At 40.1% G+C, this 19,905-nt stretch overlaps 1 protein-coding gene across 1 annotated transcript in view; it reads left to right on the top strand.

The window, feature by feature from the left end:
- The window catches only part of LOC138052578 (DDB1- and CUL4-associated factor 6-like), a 19,234-nt gene extending 394 nt beyond the window's left edge, over nucleotides 1–18,840 (top strand). The window contains exons 2-12 of the mRNA XM_068899114.1: nucleotides 361–422; nucleotides 2,413–2,505; nucleotides 5,172–5,249; nucleotides 5,590–5,694; nucleotides 7,391–7,504; nucleotides 7,862–8,079; nucleotides 9,493–10,804; nucleotides 11,760–11,916; nucleotides 12,957–13,042; nucleotides 16,101–16,206; nucleotides 17,584–18,840. Of these exons, the coding sequence (XP_068755215.1) occupies nucleotides 361–422; nucleotides 2,413–2,505; nucleotides 5,172–5,249; nucleotides 5,590–5,694; nucleotides 7,391–7,504; nucleotides 7,862–8,079; nucleotides 9,493–10,804; nucleotides 11,760–11,916; nucleotides 12,957–13,042; nucleotides 16,101–16,206; nucleotides 17,584–17,633 (2,381 nt within the window). The 3' untranslated portion in view covers nucleotides 17,634–18,840. The remainder of the gene's footprint in view (nucleotides 1–360; nucleotides 423–2,412; nucleotides 2,506–5,171; nucleotides 5,250–5,589; nucleotides 5,695–7,390; nucleotides 7,505–7,861; nucleotides 8,080–9,492; nucleotides 10,805–11,759; nucleotides 11,917–12,956; nucleotides 13,043–16,100; nucleotides 16,207–17,583) is intronic.
- The last annotated feature ends 1,065 nt before the right edge of the window (nucleotides 18,841–19,905 follow it).

Here is a 19,905-nt window from a genome sequence, read left to right as displayed (position 1 = left end):
TCGAGCTACCAAAATCTTCCTTGTTTTCAAGTCTCTTTTTTAACTGAGTCACCGAGTCACCAGAGTACATAACTTTTTTGCCTTCCTCGTTCTTGTATATGAGTTCGTTTATTTGATCTTTTTACCCCTACTCCTACTACAGACGAACCGAACAGCAAGTTCTGTACGTCTACTTCAAACTTGACCGTGTACATTTGTACATGTACACTGTATGGTGCATATTCAATTCCTCCAATGCCTGTGAAAGTAAGAAGATCTCTAAATGGCAACTTAAGCCTCCTGTACATTATTTTATACAGTGCACACTGTGTTACCCTTCGTCACAATACTGTAGTTATTAATTTTCATGCTCAATTAAAGGAAGTAAATACCTGGTGCAGTGCTTGCAGAAGGAAACCACTCTGACAGGACATGAAGGCTGTGTAAGTTTGTAGAAGTAACAAGTGTGATTTGTTAGTTTTAATCAATTTTGGAATTCAGTGGTACATGTACATATGTTTTAAAGATACAATGTACTGGTTGTTGTTGTTGTTCTTATTAATTTAATATTTGCTGTGTTAACTTTCTGTGGTAAATTTGTTTATGAATGAAGACTTTGGGGATTCCTGCATACGAGAGGGAACAACTCACCATTATAATTAATCCATGAAATGTTCAAAGAAATGGTGATCTTGAGATAAATCAAATTACAATAAATTTATTCTTCCAATTTTGGCAAACTCTGACAGATTGCTGTCTGGATATCATTCCAGGAAACTTAACAAAACTTGGTCAACCTAGTCATCTTCTTGTTGATATTGGTTAACGATACATATGAAATCATTTAAACTACCATATTTACCCGTGCATAAGTCGATCCCATGTATAAGTCGACCCCCCATTTTTGATGGAAAAAAAAGCAATTCCTTAATTTCTTTGTTAAATGTTCATGGGATACTGATCTTGTATTCTGCGATTTCCGGAACTGTGGATACACAAAAAAATCAAGGCCTCTAGCGCTTAATAGTTTTGTGGTTCAGCAGTTGTTGTATATGAGGGCATTTTGTCCTTGAGTTTCGAAAAAGTTCTCAGAAAACCGAACATGTAATCCTCAAACTAACCTGTTTCGTTGCTCAAGGATAAAGGGCTTTAGAGGATAAGCACAACATCACAGAATCAGGAGTCATTCTTTGAAAATAACTTCAAAAATGGTGCGAATTGGGCAAGGTTTAATTGGTCCTCGATTTATAATATCTCACATGACAAACAAAACAGAAAACTCATAAACCAAACACTACAAAGTTTGCAAAGCATTTAAATCAGCCAGGTTTGTGTAGAGAATAAAAAACAATCATTGCCAACCAGAATTATTTTTCAGGCAATGCGAGTGACGATGCTTGCACGCAATCAAACGCAAACATGAGGTAGTATGCCAGGTTACTAAGCAGTTGAATGATCATGTTTTATTTGAAGAAACAGAAAAGCCTTTGGTAAACGAAAATTCCCAGTGTCTATTTCATATTTGTGCTAGTGAGTATCTTTAACATTTAGAGTTGGACAAATCTTTTTTCATTTCAACTGGAATTGCTTACATTCATTTTGAAGTCTTTTGTCCACTGCGTTCGTTATGCCCAAGATAACATTATTATGTTAATTTTGAATAAATTATTTGGCTGGAACTTGGCTCTAAATCTTTGACCCGTGTATAAGTCGAGGGCGATTTTTGGAGCTCCTTTTGAGGCCATAAAAGCTTGACTTATACATACACGGGTAAATACAGTATTTCACTTGTCCTTTTGTTTATTATTTTTGTCACTAATTATTTTTATGATGCCTCAAAACCAGGACACTAAGTAAGGATTGAATTAATGACTGTCAGTCATAATTTTTTGGGAAAACATCTACTTATGAATGTAGAATTTCACTCTTTTAAAGCAATGGATTTTCTTTATTTTCTTTGAATACCTTCCAGCATATTAATTTTTATGCACATATACATGTATGGTTAAAATCTCCAATTTCCAATTTTTTATCTCCACTAGATCTCAAACATTCCAATTTTTTTTTCACTTTCGCATGACAAAGCTTAAGCATCAAATATTAATTTTATTACATTCCTTTTTCTGTCAATAAGTTAAGGCCTACACAATGTATGACAACTTATGGTTTGGCCAACCCTCAATATTATTCCTAATGGATTGGACTAGGGCACCAGTGTGGCTGGCATTTGCTTGTTTAGGGATGCTGACTTGCTGCTATGGTGTCATGGAAAGCAAGAATCTTTACTCATGTTAAGGTTCCAGATCATTGTACTCATCTCAACATGATTCTCTCTCATTAAGTTCAAATACTGTGTATGTGTCTGCCATATAAATTATCTTTGACAAATAAATGGGTATAATTTTAATGTATGGGTTTTATTAACCCTTTCAGGTTAACAGTATAGCGTGGAATGAAAGTGGGGAATTGCTGCTATCTGGAGCTGATGACTACCGGCTTAATATATACAGACCAACCAATAGAAAGGTTTTTCAACTGAGTTAAAATTTTTACATTTATTTGTTTACAAATTAACCAGCTGTGAACACTGCCTTTCCCTGACATTTCTTTACTGTTTCATCTACAGCACTTGCAAAAAAACCATTAACAGTCCCCAGTTGCAAAATACTAAATGAAACCCCTGTAAATGAGTTGTGAATTATTTTTTAGACATTTTCAATGTGTAGTATTATTTATATTGAACTTGACTCGCTTAACTATGGCACTCAGAATGATTTGTCGTAAAGTATGAAACTTTCACATTTATACATGTAATGGAAATTGGTTTCAGTATTTTTCAAAAGATGATTTTCAGTGGGCTTTTAGATCACACAAATTAAATGAAATGTAGAACCTATTGTGAATTCGGAAAAATCCGAGCCCCAGATGGGATTCAAATCCACGACCCTCTGTGCTCTAACCAATTGAGCTACTGGAGACTCTATGGTGAGCAAGGGTGAAATGTGGGTCTTTGACTCGAGCTGCATCACACAGCTACAGAGTCAACTATAGACTGACAGCATACACTGTACACCTGTACATGTAGCTCATACCTGTAACTGCATCGCACAGTCACCTGAAAGCATATCCAAGTGAGCAAATGTGAGAATGATATACACAAATAAAAATAATGAAATTTAGAAGCCATTGGGAACTCGTAAGAATCCGAGCACCAGATGGGATTTGAACCCACGGCCCTCCATGATCATAGATCATAAAAGTACAATGTAAATATTGGAATGAGGTCACAATTTAATTTGACCCAGTAGACAGCAACAACTCGGCTGGTTTTTGTGTTAAAATGTTTATTTTTGTTATTAAAAATGACTTCATGTACATCTTGGGGAGAGTATACATGTTTAACCCTTTGACACCCAAACCGGCCTGAACCGGCCAGACCGTCTAACAGCAGACGATTTTACTCGTCAATGGGGAACCCCTAGGAGTCAATTGGTTAAGGACGTCCACGCTTATTGTTTGTGCGCAACTTTTACTGCGCAGGTAACGCGACTGTAACATGTCACGCATTACTGCAAGCATTAGTTAAGATCTTATGGCGACAAAAATGGCGGGGAGAAATTTCCAGGTCTTGCCTTTTTCTCCAAAACAAAGTTGGTGACCCACCCAATCTTTTTTCATTTTTGGAATAAGTAATTTGTGATCTAGCTTCAATTCCATTCTCGGTCCCATGATTTTCAATCTTTATGTCACAGACCTGAAGGCTACCATCCCTTCGTCAACACAACATGTACAATATGGGTATGATACTACCTTGTACAGTTACTCAACAGTCAGAAAACAGGAATTAATGAGACTCTCATTAACCTGAGCAGCTGGTCACAAGAATCCAATTTAGCGCTTAATCCAGAGAAAACTAAATGCGTGTTGCTACACGTATCAACAAGACAAATGTCTTCACATCATAATTTGCCATAGCGCTCACTAAATTTGTCTGCAGGGGGTAAGAATCTCAAACTAGTGAAAACAACCAAGCTGCTTGGTGTCCACGTAAATGAGAACTTGAGCTGGGACGAGCACGCTAAGTGCCTTGCATCATCTTACTATGGGGTGCTTGCCAATCTTAGAAAGCATTTGGCCAAAAAGCCTTGTTCTATCTTGACTTGACTATTGTGACACTGTATTCTATCCATTAACACAGCATTAATTTTGTTGAAGCGACTACAGCGCATACTGTAGAATACTCAGGTGCAAGTTTTGTGACAGGATGCTACGTGTATGTGAACATAACCATCCCACGTACATCACACACTTTCCAGGACTGCGCTGCGTCTTTGTTCAATGCCCTACCGCCTGCGATTAAATCCTGTAACAACTTCAGGTCTTTTTCAAAGCAGACGATTGAACTCTTAAAGAATCGCTGCCTTCTTTCGTAGTGTTGGGTGGTTAGCTTGACCATTACATTTTCTAGTTAACTTTATCACATTATAGTAGGATTAAGGTAGTGTACATGTACATCATTAATTTTGTGTAAATATTAAGGTTAGATACATATAGATTCTAGTTAATATAGCATAGTTTTATCAGATGAAGAGCCAATGTATTTTGGACAAACTGATAATAAACCATTGTGGTTATTAAAAGTACCTACTCTCAAGCTAACTTGAACTGTGGGGTACAGTGTATCTACATGTACAATAACATAATGTTTTTTTTAAAACTGGGTTTGTCACCAGGTGAGCACATTTAAAAAATATTTGAAAAAATACAAACTAGGTTACACTGGTGGTTTAAAAGATGATATATTACAATAAAAAATGTTCCCTTTTAAACCACCAGTGTAACCTAGTTTGTATTTTTTCAAATATTTTTTAAATAATGTTTTTTGTTTAGCAATTAGCGTTTTTTATTAATGAATGAGTATCTTTAACCTTCCACAATACCAAATGAGATGGCTTACTCAATACTGTTATTTGTCTGCTTACATTTAGTGTGGTGGAATTAGATTTACATGTACAGTAAGACCATCAAGCACAAGTTGAAGTTTTACTAAGAGTGGAATTTTAACGTGAGATTCAGCATGCAAAAGTTAAACAGTGCCCTAACCAATATGCCACAGTATGCCACCTTTTGCTTTTCAATGAGTACTTCAGAATTTCATGTGCTTACAATGAAGTGTGTTTTTTCCTTCTCAGCTGGTGCATTCCATCAGATCTGGTCACCGAGCAAATATTTTCAGTGCAAAATTTTTGCCTTGTTCAGGGGACAGATGGGTAAGTAAAATTCAAACTTTTTAAAACAAGTTTGTGGATATTCTCATTGCATCATTGACTTAATATTACTGGTACTATTAATCACCCACTAAAAAAATAATTATGTTCTATTAATTAATCCTTTCATCCCTAAACCGGCCCCTAAACATGCCCCTAAACTGGCTATACTTACATTGTAGTATTTTACTCTGTCTAACGCCAGACGATTTTACTCTTCAATGGGAAACCCCCGGGAGTCAATGGGTTAAAGAGCATGAAAATAGTGGGTTTTGTGTGATCATGTACATGTAGAAAAATAATAGATAATTTCCCTTGCCTCTTCCTGCATTTCAACAAACAGATAGTGTCGTGTGCTGGCAATGGAATGATTCACTTCACAGATCTTGACAGGGAATCAACTTATGGTCAGTTTCCGTTTGACTGTCATGCTGGCACTACTTATGAGGTAAGGCTCACTAGAATCCTTTGAAGGCTTGCATCTTAATGACAATAATAATAGTAATAATAATAATAATAACAATGACAACAACAACAACAATAACAATAGCAATAACAATAATAATAATAATAACAACAATAATAAAGAAATAACGATCTGCATTGCAACGACACCTGGTACGATCATTCTCCAGAGGCAGTGATGGAAAACGACCAAGTGAAGTTACTATGGGATTTCAGAAATTATTCAAACAGACCATCATTTAGAACATAACAGGCCCGATATAGTCGTACTGGAAAAGGCGAGCAGAGCATGCCAAATCATTGATGTGGCATGTCCTTTTGATACCCGAATTGTAGAAAAAGACCGAGAGAAGATCGACCACTACTTGTACCAGGATTTAAAAGTTGAAATACAAAAGATGTGGAACTGTAAAAGCGTATCTGTTGTTCCAATTGTAATTGGGGCACTTGGGGCAGTGACCAAAAACTTGATGATGTGGTTTACTAAGATAGGAACACCTGGGATCTTGAACTTATTCCAGAAAGCCTGCTTATTGGGAACAGCAAAGATCAACAAAGAACTTAAGAAGGACCCTAGACACCTAAGGTTATATAGGATAGGAAATAGCTTGATGACCTGGGGATACATGTAACTAGTGGTGTGAGATTAGAATGATGATGATGATGATGATGATGATGATGATGATGATGATGATGGTGATGATGATGATGGTGATGGTGGTGGTGATGATGATGATAATAATAACTTGATGATGTGGGTTACTAAGATAGGAACACCTGGGATCTTGAACTTACTCCAGAAAGCCTGCTTGTTGGGAACAGCAAAGATCTTAAGAAGGACCCTGGGCACCTAAGGCTATAGGAAATAGCTTGATGACCAAGGGATACGTGACCACTGATACAACTAGTGGTGTGAAATAATAATAATAATAATAATAATAATAATAATAATAATAATAATAATAATAATAATAATAATATGCCTGTGATGTTACATAGCAATACCGTAATAATAGTAATAGATGACTGTATGTAAAGTAAATAATGTGTATGGTCCTCAACGAGAAGCTTCCCCTTGAAATTGCGATCTTTAATGTTTTACGCTACTGATTGTAGTGTAATTAGTTCGGACCACGAAATAATTACTTTGAAATCCATAGGGACAGAGAGGGGATTTTTATTTCTTTTCTTTTAATAGAGCGAGTTTCAATCGAGTGTCGTAAAACCAAAACCAAATTAATTACTTTGGCCAATCAAAAAGGGTGGAGACAATCCAGCAACCCAATCAAAACTCAAAGTAATTACACGTAGCCGACACAAAGCACGGGAAAATGTGCACGCGCAAGCCACAATTGACCTATAAACGGATTGAAATGCGCCAATCACTGTTTAGTCTTCACAGCCAATTACATAGGCTCAACTGACAGTTGACCCATAACATCACGAATAAGTCGACCAATGACATCTACGACCAGAGTTCTTATAGTATCTACTAACGTTACACAAATCACTTGACTCTGAAGATGACTTCCACTCAGGTTGTCGAGACGTCAGTCAATGTCATCTCAAACAGTCCTTCTCAGGACCACACTCATCCGGATGATCGTACTTTACTTAGTTATGAATTAAAAGATTGCTTGGACTTGTCCTGTTTGTGATAATCTTAATTAATACTTCAGGTGATAACAACCCCTGGGGACCCCAATACATTCTTAAGTTGTGGTGAGGATGGTACTGTCAGGCAGTTTGACCTCAGAACAAAAACAAAGTGCTTGTGTCGAGAATGCAAGGAGGTATGGTACAAGTTTCAATGGCTTTAATGCTATTTATGATATTATGAGCACAGACTACGTGATCTGCCACCTGAAAGGCATACACCGGCTTATTCCTTGCAGGTTCTTTTGTACAGCCTACAGAGCCAGAAATAGTTTCATTCTCAGTCATACAGTACATACAAAATAGCAAATACATTGTACGAGTATGATCTGTAATATTTTAAAGCAACTCACCCAATTTATGATTGGATAGTTTGTTCTCATTAAAATATGAGAATTTATTTAGACTGTACAGCTATACATACAGTGTATGGCCATTTAGTAGTCTCTGATTTATGGAACAAAGGTAATCATGTTCGTTTGTGTCTCTAACAGGATATTCTTATTGACTGCGGTAAAGCAGTAACTTCCATAAACTTGAACCCTATCATGCCCTACCACCTGGGTTTGGGCTGTGAAGACAGCACAGTTCGTGTTTTTGACAGGCGAGCATTAAGCAGCAGCAGTTCTAACAAGATGCATGGCATGTTCTGTCAGTTCAGACCTGACTCACTCAGTGACAGGACTTGCAGGGTTACGTCCCTTTCTTACAGGTAGATTGTGTATGTTCCTTTTTCATTGTCATTAAATATTGCTTGTGCTGTCAGAGAAAGGAAAGATAATCGGGTATGGGGAATGATGCGGCTTGTCATTTAACCATGGAAATGAGCTAAAATCAAGCTTTCATTGAGTTTGGGGTGCAGGGATGACGCAGTAGTGAGAGCACTTGCCTCCCACCAACGTGGCCCGGGTTCGATTCCCGGACTCTACTCTGCACTGAGAGGTTTTCTCCGGGTACTCCGGTTTCCCCTCTCCTCAAAAATCAACATTTGACTTGATTTACTTTCATTGTTCATTTCAGTTTACAGTGTCCCCAATTAGCGCTCCAGCGCTAGAACGACTAGACACTTAAATAAAGTTCCTTTCCTTTTTCCTTTACTAATCAGGTTTTATTTCCCAAAAAGTGAGTTACTTTTCTTCTATGTCACTTCCTACCTTAATCTTAGTACACTGTAAATTTCAATTCCGAGGAAATTTCGGTCATCTTGCAACCAGGAGGCCGGATTCGTAACCAACCAACTCACTGCAAAAGATACGCATGCGAATAAAACTCCTTGACTAGTTGCATGTGTCTTCCTCGTGGCGAAAAATGAAGTTAACTGCAACCCTCCTGTGCGGTGAGATTCTCTTGTTAGGTAGGTACTTGGGTCATTCTGTTAATTTTAAAGTCCAAAAGGAATGAAAGGAAAGGAAAAGAATTTTGTTTAAGTGTCTAGTTGTTCTAGCGCTGGAGCTGGGGACACTGTAAACTGAAATAAACAAATCAATGCAAATCAAATATTGGTTTTTGAGGAGAGGGGAAAACTGGAGTACCCGGAGAAAATCCTCTTGGTGAAGAGTAGAGAACCCACAAACTCAACCCACATATGACGCTGAGTCTGGAAATCGAACCCGGGTCACATTGGTGGGAGGCGAGTGTTCTCACCCCTAAGCCATCCCTGCACCCTAAAGATGAGATTGGTTAGACCCCTTCAGTAACTGTTCTTGATAATATGAAGATGGAAGAAACAATATAACAAAATACAACTGGTTATGAAACGGAATGTCTCAGCTATAACTGCCTAACATATACTTGAACTTCTTTCCGTGTGCCACAGTATTACGGAAGAAAACGTTTAAGGAGAATTCTTATTCAATAATGACTTGGGATACTCGCATACATTGTAAAATCCGAATGCGCAAACAGCGGTCAAACTTATGACCTTCCGATTACTAATTCGGATTCTCTACCACAAAGCTACGCGCCAACGTCATGCCATTAAATTATTATGTTCCAGTGACAGCCATGCTGCTATACTGCTAGAATTGAAATTGCCATTCGCAAATATACTAAAGGCGATGATGAATCTTAACCCCAGCCCCACACGTAACACTTTTTCTCAACGCGACAATTTTTTTTTCAACAGTCCTGATGGAAGTGAGCTCTTGGTCAGTTACTGTGCAGATTATGTGTATCTCTTCGCTTTACAAGGCACAAAACAGCACCGTAGTTTTCAGGACAGTGGCTCAGACAACGGTTACTCCAACGGAAGCAACGGTCACCGAAATGTACCTCCGCTCAAGCGTCTGCGCCTTCGCGGTGACTGGTCAGACACTGGACCCAATGCCAGGCCCGAAAGCGAACATCCCTCCCCTGAAAGTTCCCTGATGCAGCGCATGTCTGATATGTTTGCGCGCTGGCTTGAAGAATCGTTTCGTGCTGGTCAGCGTCACAGAGCGCGGACGTCGTCTTCCCGATCAGCTTCGGTGTCGTCTACCTCGTCGTCGTCGTCGTCGTCTGTGACGTCTTCACCAACGTATTTATCCAGTAGTTCTTCGGAATCGAGTGGTAATTCTGGTGTATTCGGTGAGGAACCGAGAAGGCGCCAAAGTCACGAACCAAGTTCCGAAGAATTGCGTAGCCGAGAAGGTCTTATATTTAGTTCGTCAGGTGGTGAATCGTCTATTGAAATAGACTCTGACCCTGCGGTGAATCAAGACATTAGCGATAGAAAAGCGCAGGGAGCACACGGTGGTAGTTGTAACACCTCTGGTACCACTTCTGTAGGGCTTATTCCGCATTCCGAGGAGGGACAAGAATACGTTCCGCGAATTTCTTCATCAGCGAACGCAGCAAGTGATTCTTCTTCTAGTAATGGAACGATAACGTTCGTAGGCGGGTTCGCCTTATCGAGGCAACAAAGTTTACAGGCTTTTACACCCACTTCGATGAATGTGGCTGAAAACGAAAATACAGCCGTTAACGATCGGAGGAGCCAAAGCGCTCCCGATCTTGCGTCGAAAAGAGAACGACGTAATATTCAAGTTGGCTCGTCTACTGTAAATAGTTTGGCTGGGGACCAAAACAGGCCGCACAAAAGGACTAAAAACGCCAGAAAGGCGGAATCATTAGGGAATGTTACAGTTGCGAGTTGTAGTGGTTCAAATGAATCTCACGCCGATGAGGTTAAATCTTCTTCAGAATCCACGCAAGAGACTAGCCACGTGCGTACACGCGCGGAGCCCACGCTTGGTGAGGAGATAGGCAGTTCAAGAAACATGGAAGTTAGTCCAGATGATGAATCTGAATACGAAAAATCCGCTGCAGCTACTCGAATTCAGCGCGTTTATAGACTTCATAAGAAAGCTAAGATATCCACCCAGCCGAGTGACGAACAAGGTGTTTGGATACCAGAAATGACCAGAGTTTTTAAGGGCCATCGCAATGCAAGAACTATGGTGAGTTGCCTATTGAAAGTTAAAAGATTGAGCAACTTTATTTGTGTGGGAATGGATGTTCAGATCATGAGCTTTTGGGGTCTTTGATAACACAGAAATGACTTCAGGCAAGGCTGTTGTATCTCTTAAAAAATCAAACTAGGCTACAATCTTTGTCTTTATTTTGGATGTTTCTTTCGTCGAGGTGCATTTAGGCATCACCCCCTCCTCCCCTCCCATTCTTCAAACCATCCTCTCATTACGACGTTTTCAGGGTGCAGAAAATTGCCTCATCAACGTTGAATCAGGGAGTTGGGGATAGATTCAGAGGAAATGGCTGCATGATTTATTGTTGTAATGCTAAGTGTTTGAAAAACGTTCTCGTTTGGCAAGTTTCCCTATCCGTCAACTACAAAGATTGTAGCTATGTTGGCCGTCCGAGACAAAACCCACCCCTATAGTAAACGGGTAAACGGGAGGATAAACTGAAAGACGAGAGCCCCTTCGGCTGCTTTTGGCAAATTCAGATTAACCATTTGAGGTAAATGGCAAATCATTAAATGATAAATGGAAACTGTGGGAAAAGAGTACAAGCCATGATCCTGGCGTTTGCTTTGAGTACCAAGATGTGGTTTTACTGCAGGATGACAAACCGCTCAAAACCTTCCCGAAGTCGCTTTTGGAAACAAAGTAACGTGGGGGTGGGGGAATCTGCATGAAAAACACGTATTCGAATTGCAGAAAGAAACATGTTCTCGTTTCGACTAGCCCCAAGGTGGCTTGTTAGCTCAATCTGCAGAGCATTGAACCGATATCGTTACTGCTGAAGTAATGTTTCTAACTGTGATGACCTGAAAATCGAAAAAAATACACTGGCAACTGAATATTGGTGGAGCGTTCGAATCGTGCGCCCTTGCATCGAAACCGTCGCAAATTTTCCATATCCTGTTTGTGTTCATAATGTTGCTCTTTTCAGATAAAGGAAGCCAACTTCTGGGGAGAGGACTTTGTGCTCAGTGGCAGCGATTGCGGGCGCATCTTTATTTGGGACAAGTACAGTGCGGAACTGGTCATGATACTCCAGGGTGACAAGCATGTGGTGAACTGCGTACAACCGCATCCGTATGACCCAAGTAAGAAATCCCTTGCATCGACTCGAACGCGTATTATCGAGCGGATCGTTGCTTAACAAAGAGGAGAGTATAGGGAGTTTAAGCACGCGACGTTTTTGAGCCGCGGACGGCAACCGGAAATGACCGGTTCGCATTCCAGGACGGAAGTGGCTCCCAGATTTTTAACCTAATCATCTCTAATGGAGGAAAGATATTTAGCAATATAAAGCTGGTAGTGAAAAGACGAGTTAAAATGGAAAACAGCTCACTTCCGCTTGCCGTCCGTGGCTCAAAAATGTCGCATGCTTAAATTCCCTTTTTTTGTGAATAACGCACCGTTCCCTTGTGTCCAGTCCGCCTATGGGAAATTCTTTAGTACTGAGACTGCCTCACTTCGTGTCCAAAACGGTATTGCATGGCCTATTGGTGAAAAAAGAAAGTCGCATTAGTCTTATGAGACCTATCAGCAGCATTCGACTCTATTGATCATGCTATTCCCCGAGATCTAGTCTCGTCTAGATTTTGGTATTTTGTGATTGGCTGATTTTGATCCACTTTGTGATTTTTTTTACTTAAACGCTCCGCTAACTGTCGCGGCAAATGTGATCTAAGGCAGCGAAAAACGAATGCATCGATAATAAGATTTAAAGCCTATTGGCAGGGTTTTCGTTTGAGGCCGGAGGCCGGGCGTTTCGTTCGGTTGTTTACAATTTCACGTCCGGTACTTCGACGCTATAAATTTTTAGATTTGGTGGCTTCTTTTTATTCTCTTTCTGTTTCTTTTTCTTTTTGAACTTGGGTATCTCGGGAAGCCATGGGTTGAAGAAACATAAGACGATCACGCGCAATAAATCCTTCAAACTAACAAGTACTTACATGTCCACAAATGTAATGTACGGTATATATGTTGCAAAGAAATTACAATTGTTATACGAAGACTAACGTAAATACAGTAACTGGTCACTCGAAATAACCTTAAAGCTAAACTAGTTGGGTGGCACCCCTTTGAAAATGATTTGAAAGAGATGTGTGTTTAAAAGAACGCTCCATCCTTTTCACAGTTCTGGCCTCAAGTGGAATAGACTACGATATCAAAATATGGACACCAACGGGTAGGGAAGCCAGGGAACCTGTTGATAAAGAAGAGGTAGGTACTAAGCTGTTGTAGGTTTATCTGAGGACTAACCTTCCGCGGATTTTATTTTGTAAAGTAAACTGAGAATTTTTTTTCATCTATGTTGACATTTAAAGACTAGTTTTTTATTTTTTTTTGTGGCAATGCTAACCTAAGCACAGGAAGCCTACACAGACGCTTTATCCTAAACGCAATAGAGCCGTGTCATACACTGGTCCAGTTAAATTAGAAGTTGTAATGAGCCGTGTGGTATCTGGCTTTGTTTGCGTATTCCGCTCTTGCGAATGGCTTCGTCCCCACTGAAAATTATCCCTATGGCTCAAAGTTAAATTAAGGCCGTGTCTCACAATGTCATCGCGATGGAAGTTCTCACGTTTCGAGTCTATTGTTGACAAGAGTTCCAAGGGGCAGTGCCTCTCGCAGTCATTTCAGTATGCAACTCAGTATTGCTGTTAACCGTGTCATGTGCCCGTGAGAGGAATGAGAAGCTGGTTGCTAGGTAACGGGCGAAAGGACAAGTGAAAATCACAGGCAGGATTCGAACCTACAACTTCCGTGACACAGGTCGGACGATTCGCTACCCACTGAGTTACAAGAACGTCTTGGGAACGAAGCTGTTCATGAAGCTTCTGAAATGAATGGATTTACAAAGTGTCCTTGGGTCTACGGGCGCTACGGTGTCATACGCCTCAAAGTAGGGAGTTTTAAGCACTCGACGTTTTAGAGCCACGGACAGCAACCGGAAGTGAGGTTTTTTCCCTTTTAACTTGTCTTGTCAATACCACCTTTATTTGGCTAAGTATCTTTCCTCCATTAGAGATGATTAGGGAGAAATTCTAGGAGACGCTACTGTCCTGGCAAGCAAATTGTTCATTTCCGGTTACCGTCCGTGGCGCAAAAACTTCGCGTGCTTAAACTAGGGCCCTAATGATGGAATGCAAACGGGTGTTACGGAGGTCGTAGGATGGAAACCTTTCTACGACTCTGATTTTTCAGTTGAAGTATCCTTCCGAACTAACTAACTTATCGTCTCTAGCAATTATTTTTGCAACCCTTGTCTACCACGATGTTCCCATGAGGTCAAAAGAAAATTTTCATGATTTGTCTCAAAACGTAGCGACACAACTTACAGGAATAACGATGTTGCATTACGAAACCTTCGACACGTTTGTTGCAGCGTTGCGGGAAGCTTTTCGGTAAACAGAACCGAGTTTTACTTTTCGCAACGATTGCGGCCCCCCACAATAGCAAGAAAATTTCTGTCGGGGAATTTAACACCAGGCAATTTTTTAAAAAACTTCTATATCGTCCGTATTTCATTAATCGTACAAACTGTTTTGAAAGTTTCGTTTACTTAATCGAGGAAAATTTTTTTTCACCAAGAAACTTCTTAAAAGTTACGAAAGGCTTTCGAAATCCATCAGGAGTCGTTACTGGGATTTGCAGCTCGTTTTGATGAGGCTATAACTTTGTTCCATAAATCGGAGGTCGCCGCCAGGTCGGTTGCGGGTCGTCGTAAATGAAGTAACCATCCCAATTTTTACCCAGGCAGTGCGTAGGAGGCCTGGGCTATAAATTGGGCTTCGTTTTCCACGTTCAGTCTCCGTTCAGTCACAAATCGCTATTGAGGCTCTAAAGCGCATGCGTTAAATCTAACGGCCTGCGTTACCCTTGTCCAACGGATTGGGCTCCCTGGTGCTGACCAAAGGGATCGCAGCTTCTGGGAACGAAATTGATGGCTTGCGATGGCTTGCAAAAATGCGGTGTCGTTGTCAAAAGTTAGAACGAATGTGATGATTCCAAATACGCTCAAACCACATACAAACGCACACTTCGTTCGCTGTAGACCTACACTAAAAGACGTTGAGCGTTTTCGAACTGGGTCGCTCCGCGAACTTTACGAGTGATCAATTTACAAGCGAATATATATGAGTAAACCGATCGAGCATCATGCTATAGATCGTTTTCACGTGACGTCATCATTTTCTAAAATCCAAAACTAAAGAGCCACGAAAGTTTTTATCCTCATCAGGCATAAGAGGCGGTAAATTTGTATCCATTTGCAATTTTAAAGCTCAATAGCGTGCTTCGTTTGGAAACCAGAGCATTTTGAATTTCTGAGTTATAGTGGTGCGTGACACGAGGCGACGATCGAGTTTATTGAGAAATATATATTTATCTCATGGTTTTGAGCCTTTTTAGAATTTAAAGCATTAGGAAAAGTGCTTAGGTAAATAGCTGTCTGTTCAGTACAGATGATCACTCGCCTAGATAGCCAAAGTAAGTAACAGATGTTGACACTATTTTCCGGCCGCCATATTGGTGCACCACAGATGTGCACCAACATGGCGTTTTCATACTGGGCTCTGTAAAATTCTGCGAAACATTTCGACGAATATCTGAAGTTTGGGGAAACGCACGGGCCTAAAACTTGGAGAAGTGCCTTCTTCATTTATCTTCTACAACATCACGAATTCTTGACTTTTTCCACTGGATGGTTTTCGATTTATTTTTTTATTGCGTGACAGTGAAAACGATCTATATGGTAAGGTAAATTCTTTTTGCGAGCCTAGTGGCCCATCAGAGCCGGAGCTTATCCCAGTTTTCGTCGCATGAAGCGACTAGGAGTATTTCTACTCCCCCCTGGATGGGATACTAGTCCAACGCAGGGCTACTCCCGGCATTAAATTCGCCGGTACCGATTTATACACCTGGGTGGAGAGAGGCACCGTGAGAGTAAAGTGTCTTGCCCAAGAACACAACACAGTGTACCCGGCCAGGGCGCGAACCCGGACCACTCGATCCGGAGTCGAGCACACTAACTATGAGGCCACCGCGCCTCCCACCTCATGCTGCATTGACGGGTTAGTTAGATTCTAAGGAGCTATTTAACAAAGTTTTACTCCCATTAAAGTTTATACGACTTTGAACGCAATACATATAATAAAATGATAATAGTGCTTAATTCTTTATAACTAGTGCGTGGGTGCACGTATCTATGCATCAAGTTCTCTTTTATTATGTCCCAACAAGGAATCTTCATTGTTTCTTTCGTTTGTTTTGCTTAAAGATAATTCGCCGCAATGAAAAGATGTTGGAGGAGAGTAGAGATACCATCACTGTTCCTGCTTCGTTCATGATACGCATGCTCGCTTCCCTGAATCACGCAAGATTTGGTACGTATCCACATAGCAGGGTCAGGACGCAGGCCCCACAGTGGCTGTCCTGTTTGCTTTAGAAAACAATAGACACATAGAATATACCTCGGAAACAATGGAGTTTAATCATTAACACAATTGAACTGCGAGTACATTGAAATTAGAGGCTGCGTCGTACCTGCCCCGGACGGAAACCGGAAGTGAACATTTCGCATGCCAGGATAAAAGGAAAGGAAAGGAAAGGAACTTTATTATTTAAACACCAATGAAATACCAAGTGAGCTTTCGCGCGAAAACATGATCTCTTCACACGTGACAAGATCATTGTTGCTATGGTTACATATATACAAATATTTTTCAACACTCGAAGAGAAATTTCGTGTCTCCGCGCGACCATGTAATATGCTCTATTTATTTAAGTGTCTAATCGTTCTAGCACTGGAGCACTAATTGGGGACACTGTATACTGAAATCAAGTCACACGGTAGTTTCTCCCAGATTTTTAAACTAATCGTTTCCTACATTGAAACGTTATTAGGCAATGTGTAGAGGCCGCGCGGAGTTACGAAATTTCTCTTCGCGTGTTGAAAAATATTTCACGACTGAGCGAAGCGAACGAGTGAAATATTTTTAAACACCATTAAGATACTAAATCATTACATAGCAACAGTAATCTTTTCATGTTTGGAGATGACATGTTATCTTCACTTGTGAAGATATCATGTTTTCGCGCGAAAGCTCACTTGGTATTTCACTTGGTTAAAAAAGGTCGTTTTTTCGACGGAAGGTGCACAAAACAATAGCAAATAGTCCATTTTCGAAATATCAATATTCAGCTTCATAGCGAGGCTGAGAGGACAAAAACGATAGAAACACGTTGGAATGAATGTGAAAAATATCGACATATGATCCACTTTCCCTTGTCTTTGTCCTCTAAACCTTTCTTTCAAGCTGAATTTTAATATATCGAAATTGGCCTATTATAGTTCATGTTTTGCATTAAAATAGACTAAAATTCCCAGAAGACTTTTTTTCTTTGTTGTTCTGTGCATCAACATGGCCGCTGTGACGTCAGGTGAAAAACCATCTATTGGTGGACAACTATAACGCGGGTTAGGGGCCCACTTTTCTCGAAAGTCCCGAAACTTTACGGGCCATTTTCGGGTGTAACAATTCCCTCTGTATCTCAAGAACGGAGAGGATTTGAGTCGTCAAAGTTAACAGTCAGTTTGCTTTTTTTTTTTACCTTGAAAACATGTTAAAAGATCGGCTTTCCTGAAAAAGGGGTTGGCAGGTTCACAAATGGCTTTTCGGGACTTTCGAGGAACGGGCCCCAGACTCGCAACCGTCATAGAGAGTTATGTTTCAATTACTCCGTTTTTCCTTAATCTGTAGGTCAACAAAACCAAAATGAAGATACGGACTCCGATTCCAGTGACGACTGAAGCGTATCACGCAACTGTCACGTGTTGGTCAAGTGTGAGGAGGATTCGCCTTATCTTTGAGTTTTTCTAGTTGTGTCGGTGTACCCTAACACTGGAGGTGTAAAATGATTATTGTCAACTTCTGAACTCCCTGGCTTTTTGTTCAAAACACTCTCTTGCATTACTCAATAACTAGAAATGTCTGGACACTAGAAAGTGCGGGCGATCTCAGTTTTTTTTTTACCCTTGATGAATTTTGGTCCTGTTTGTTTATACATGTCAGGTGCGTTGTAAATTGTTTGAATAATCGGAACCCTCTTGCAGTGTTTTCCTGGTCCTCGCCCCAATGTTGCCGTCAGCATTATTGCTCCATGAAAGATTTTACACCACTTGTCCTGCTTAGTGCGCGAAGAATAGTATGTTTCCCCAAATATCATTTTTTGTTGACTGCAAGAATTTCAATATCGGACACCTTCGAAGCAACTACAGTCTTAAATTCGATGAATCACCGGCATTCTGTTTTATTGTGTCACGTTGTAAATTCAAATCTGGTTTCTTATGCTCAGGCGTCTTTGGGCAAGGAACGAGAACCGAAAGTTTGGTTTTGTTAATAAGGACTTTGCCTACTATTGTTATTGCGCATACGTTCTGCGCATCTCGAGATACTCGGGTTTCGGACGTATTGAAATGCTTACTAATAGGGTGATATTTTTGCGCGATTTAAAGCTATGCGGAGAAAGCAGAACTTAGCAAGTGATCTTCGTATACAAAAATAAAATAGGACGTAACCGTGCATTTTTCTGAGATAATTAAGGTTCAATTTGGAAAAGAACTCCATACATATACACTGCTTTGTATTTTAGACCTTTTTAGAAATATTGTTGATTAATTATCTTTGTAAAATGCGTGGGTACCCTCAGTTTTCTTTTTGGATTTCAATAACACTTGTTAAGATCCGCTTTTCCCGCATATTCATACCTTTGACTTTGAATTAGTAGGCACCGTCCTTAAGGCGATTTGTTTGCCAAATAAGCCCTAGTAGGCCACAGGTTGCACAGTAGCTCTGTCCTCATCGTAGTTAAAGTAGTAGTAATAGTTGAAACTACAGCTGCGAAGAGTTATTCAATTCGGAGCCCTTTCTCGAAAAGGTGGTATATGTATGCCATGCTGACTAAAAGATCATGGATTGTAAGACATTAGGGATTCAATAAAACTTGTAAATAACGAACATTTGGCTGTAAGTCAGTGGAGTCGTTCAACTACAACGCTCAGATGTTTTGAATATCATGTCCTTCAGAAATTGTCTATCATAATTATGTATTATTACAAACAAAAAATTAACAGACCGAGGAAATAAGAGCTTAGGAAAGAATCGAAACTTAACAAGTTATTTATATTCACACTGAGTAAGCAAGATTACGCACAACAAGCTACCGGAAGTACCTAATGTGTCCTTTATTTGAGTATTTGACTTGTATACCCTTGTAATACTATCGATCTCAGACGTCCGTGGACAAGGGCTTTTTTTTCAGCCCACTTCACGAACCGTTGACTTCAGTCTGCGGTTAAAATTCTGATCACGTGATAATATTTTTTGTTGCTCTGCGGTTTCGAAAATACTGATCTCGAGAACGGGAAATTTAACATGACAGTGCCCCTTTAAAGTGCCCCTGTGATAAAAAAAAACTACTTCCTTTTTTCCTTCAGATTTTGAAAGTGTGTTTGCTTAACACCTGACTGGCAAAATTTTGAGCTTTGATTTTTATCCAAAGACCGTTAATTTTGAGTGTAAGTTTTGGATTTCACGGTCCGTCATTACTCACGTTCAAAACTGACCGATTGGACCTCAGACGGTTGGATCCAGGGAAACGTGACGTCAGAGGCTCACTAGCTTAAAATTTCAGCTTGTAAACGCAGCTTATTACGTGGAATGCCGAAGGCATCCACGTCTTAAATCCGGGCTGGATTCTTTTTTTTGTTGGTAGTCACAAATGTGCATACCCCACGGATATTGAATTAATCTCCGATCGGGTGGACTGACATATATTCCCTGCGGTATTTCCAAACTTCCCTGCCCCATGGAGAACTCCTATACTTCCCAACCACGATTCTTCTCTGCTAGCGCGTTAGACCACTCGGCCACCGTGACAAACTTCCTTTAAACTGGTGAAAGCAAAGATTTATAATAGAATCTTTCCGCCCGCTATGATTGTTTCAGTATTTAACTATTCGATTAAGTGGATAGATGCTTTTTCTTTGAGAAAGGCAAGCTTTAAAGGTAAGGAGAATTTTC

The sequence above is a fragment of the Montipora capricornis genome, chromosome 6 (genome assembly GCF_036669925.1).
Source record: "Montipora capricornis isolate CH-2021 chromosome 6, ASM3666992v2, whole genome shotgun sequence".
NCBI classification, from domain to species: Eukaryota; Metazoa; Cnidaria; class Anthozoa; order Scleractinia; family Acroporidae; genus Montipora; species Montipora capricornis.
Note: the sequence above shows the minus strand (reverse complement) of the source record. Positions and strands in the feature narration are given on the sequence as shown.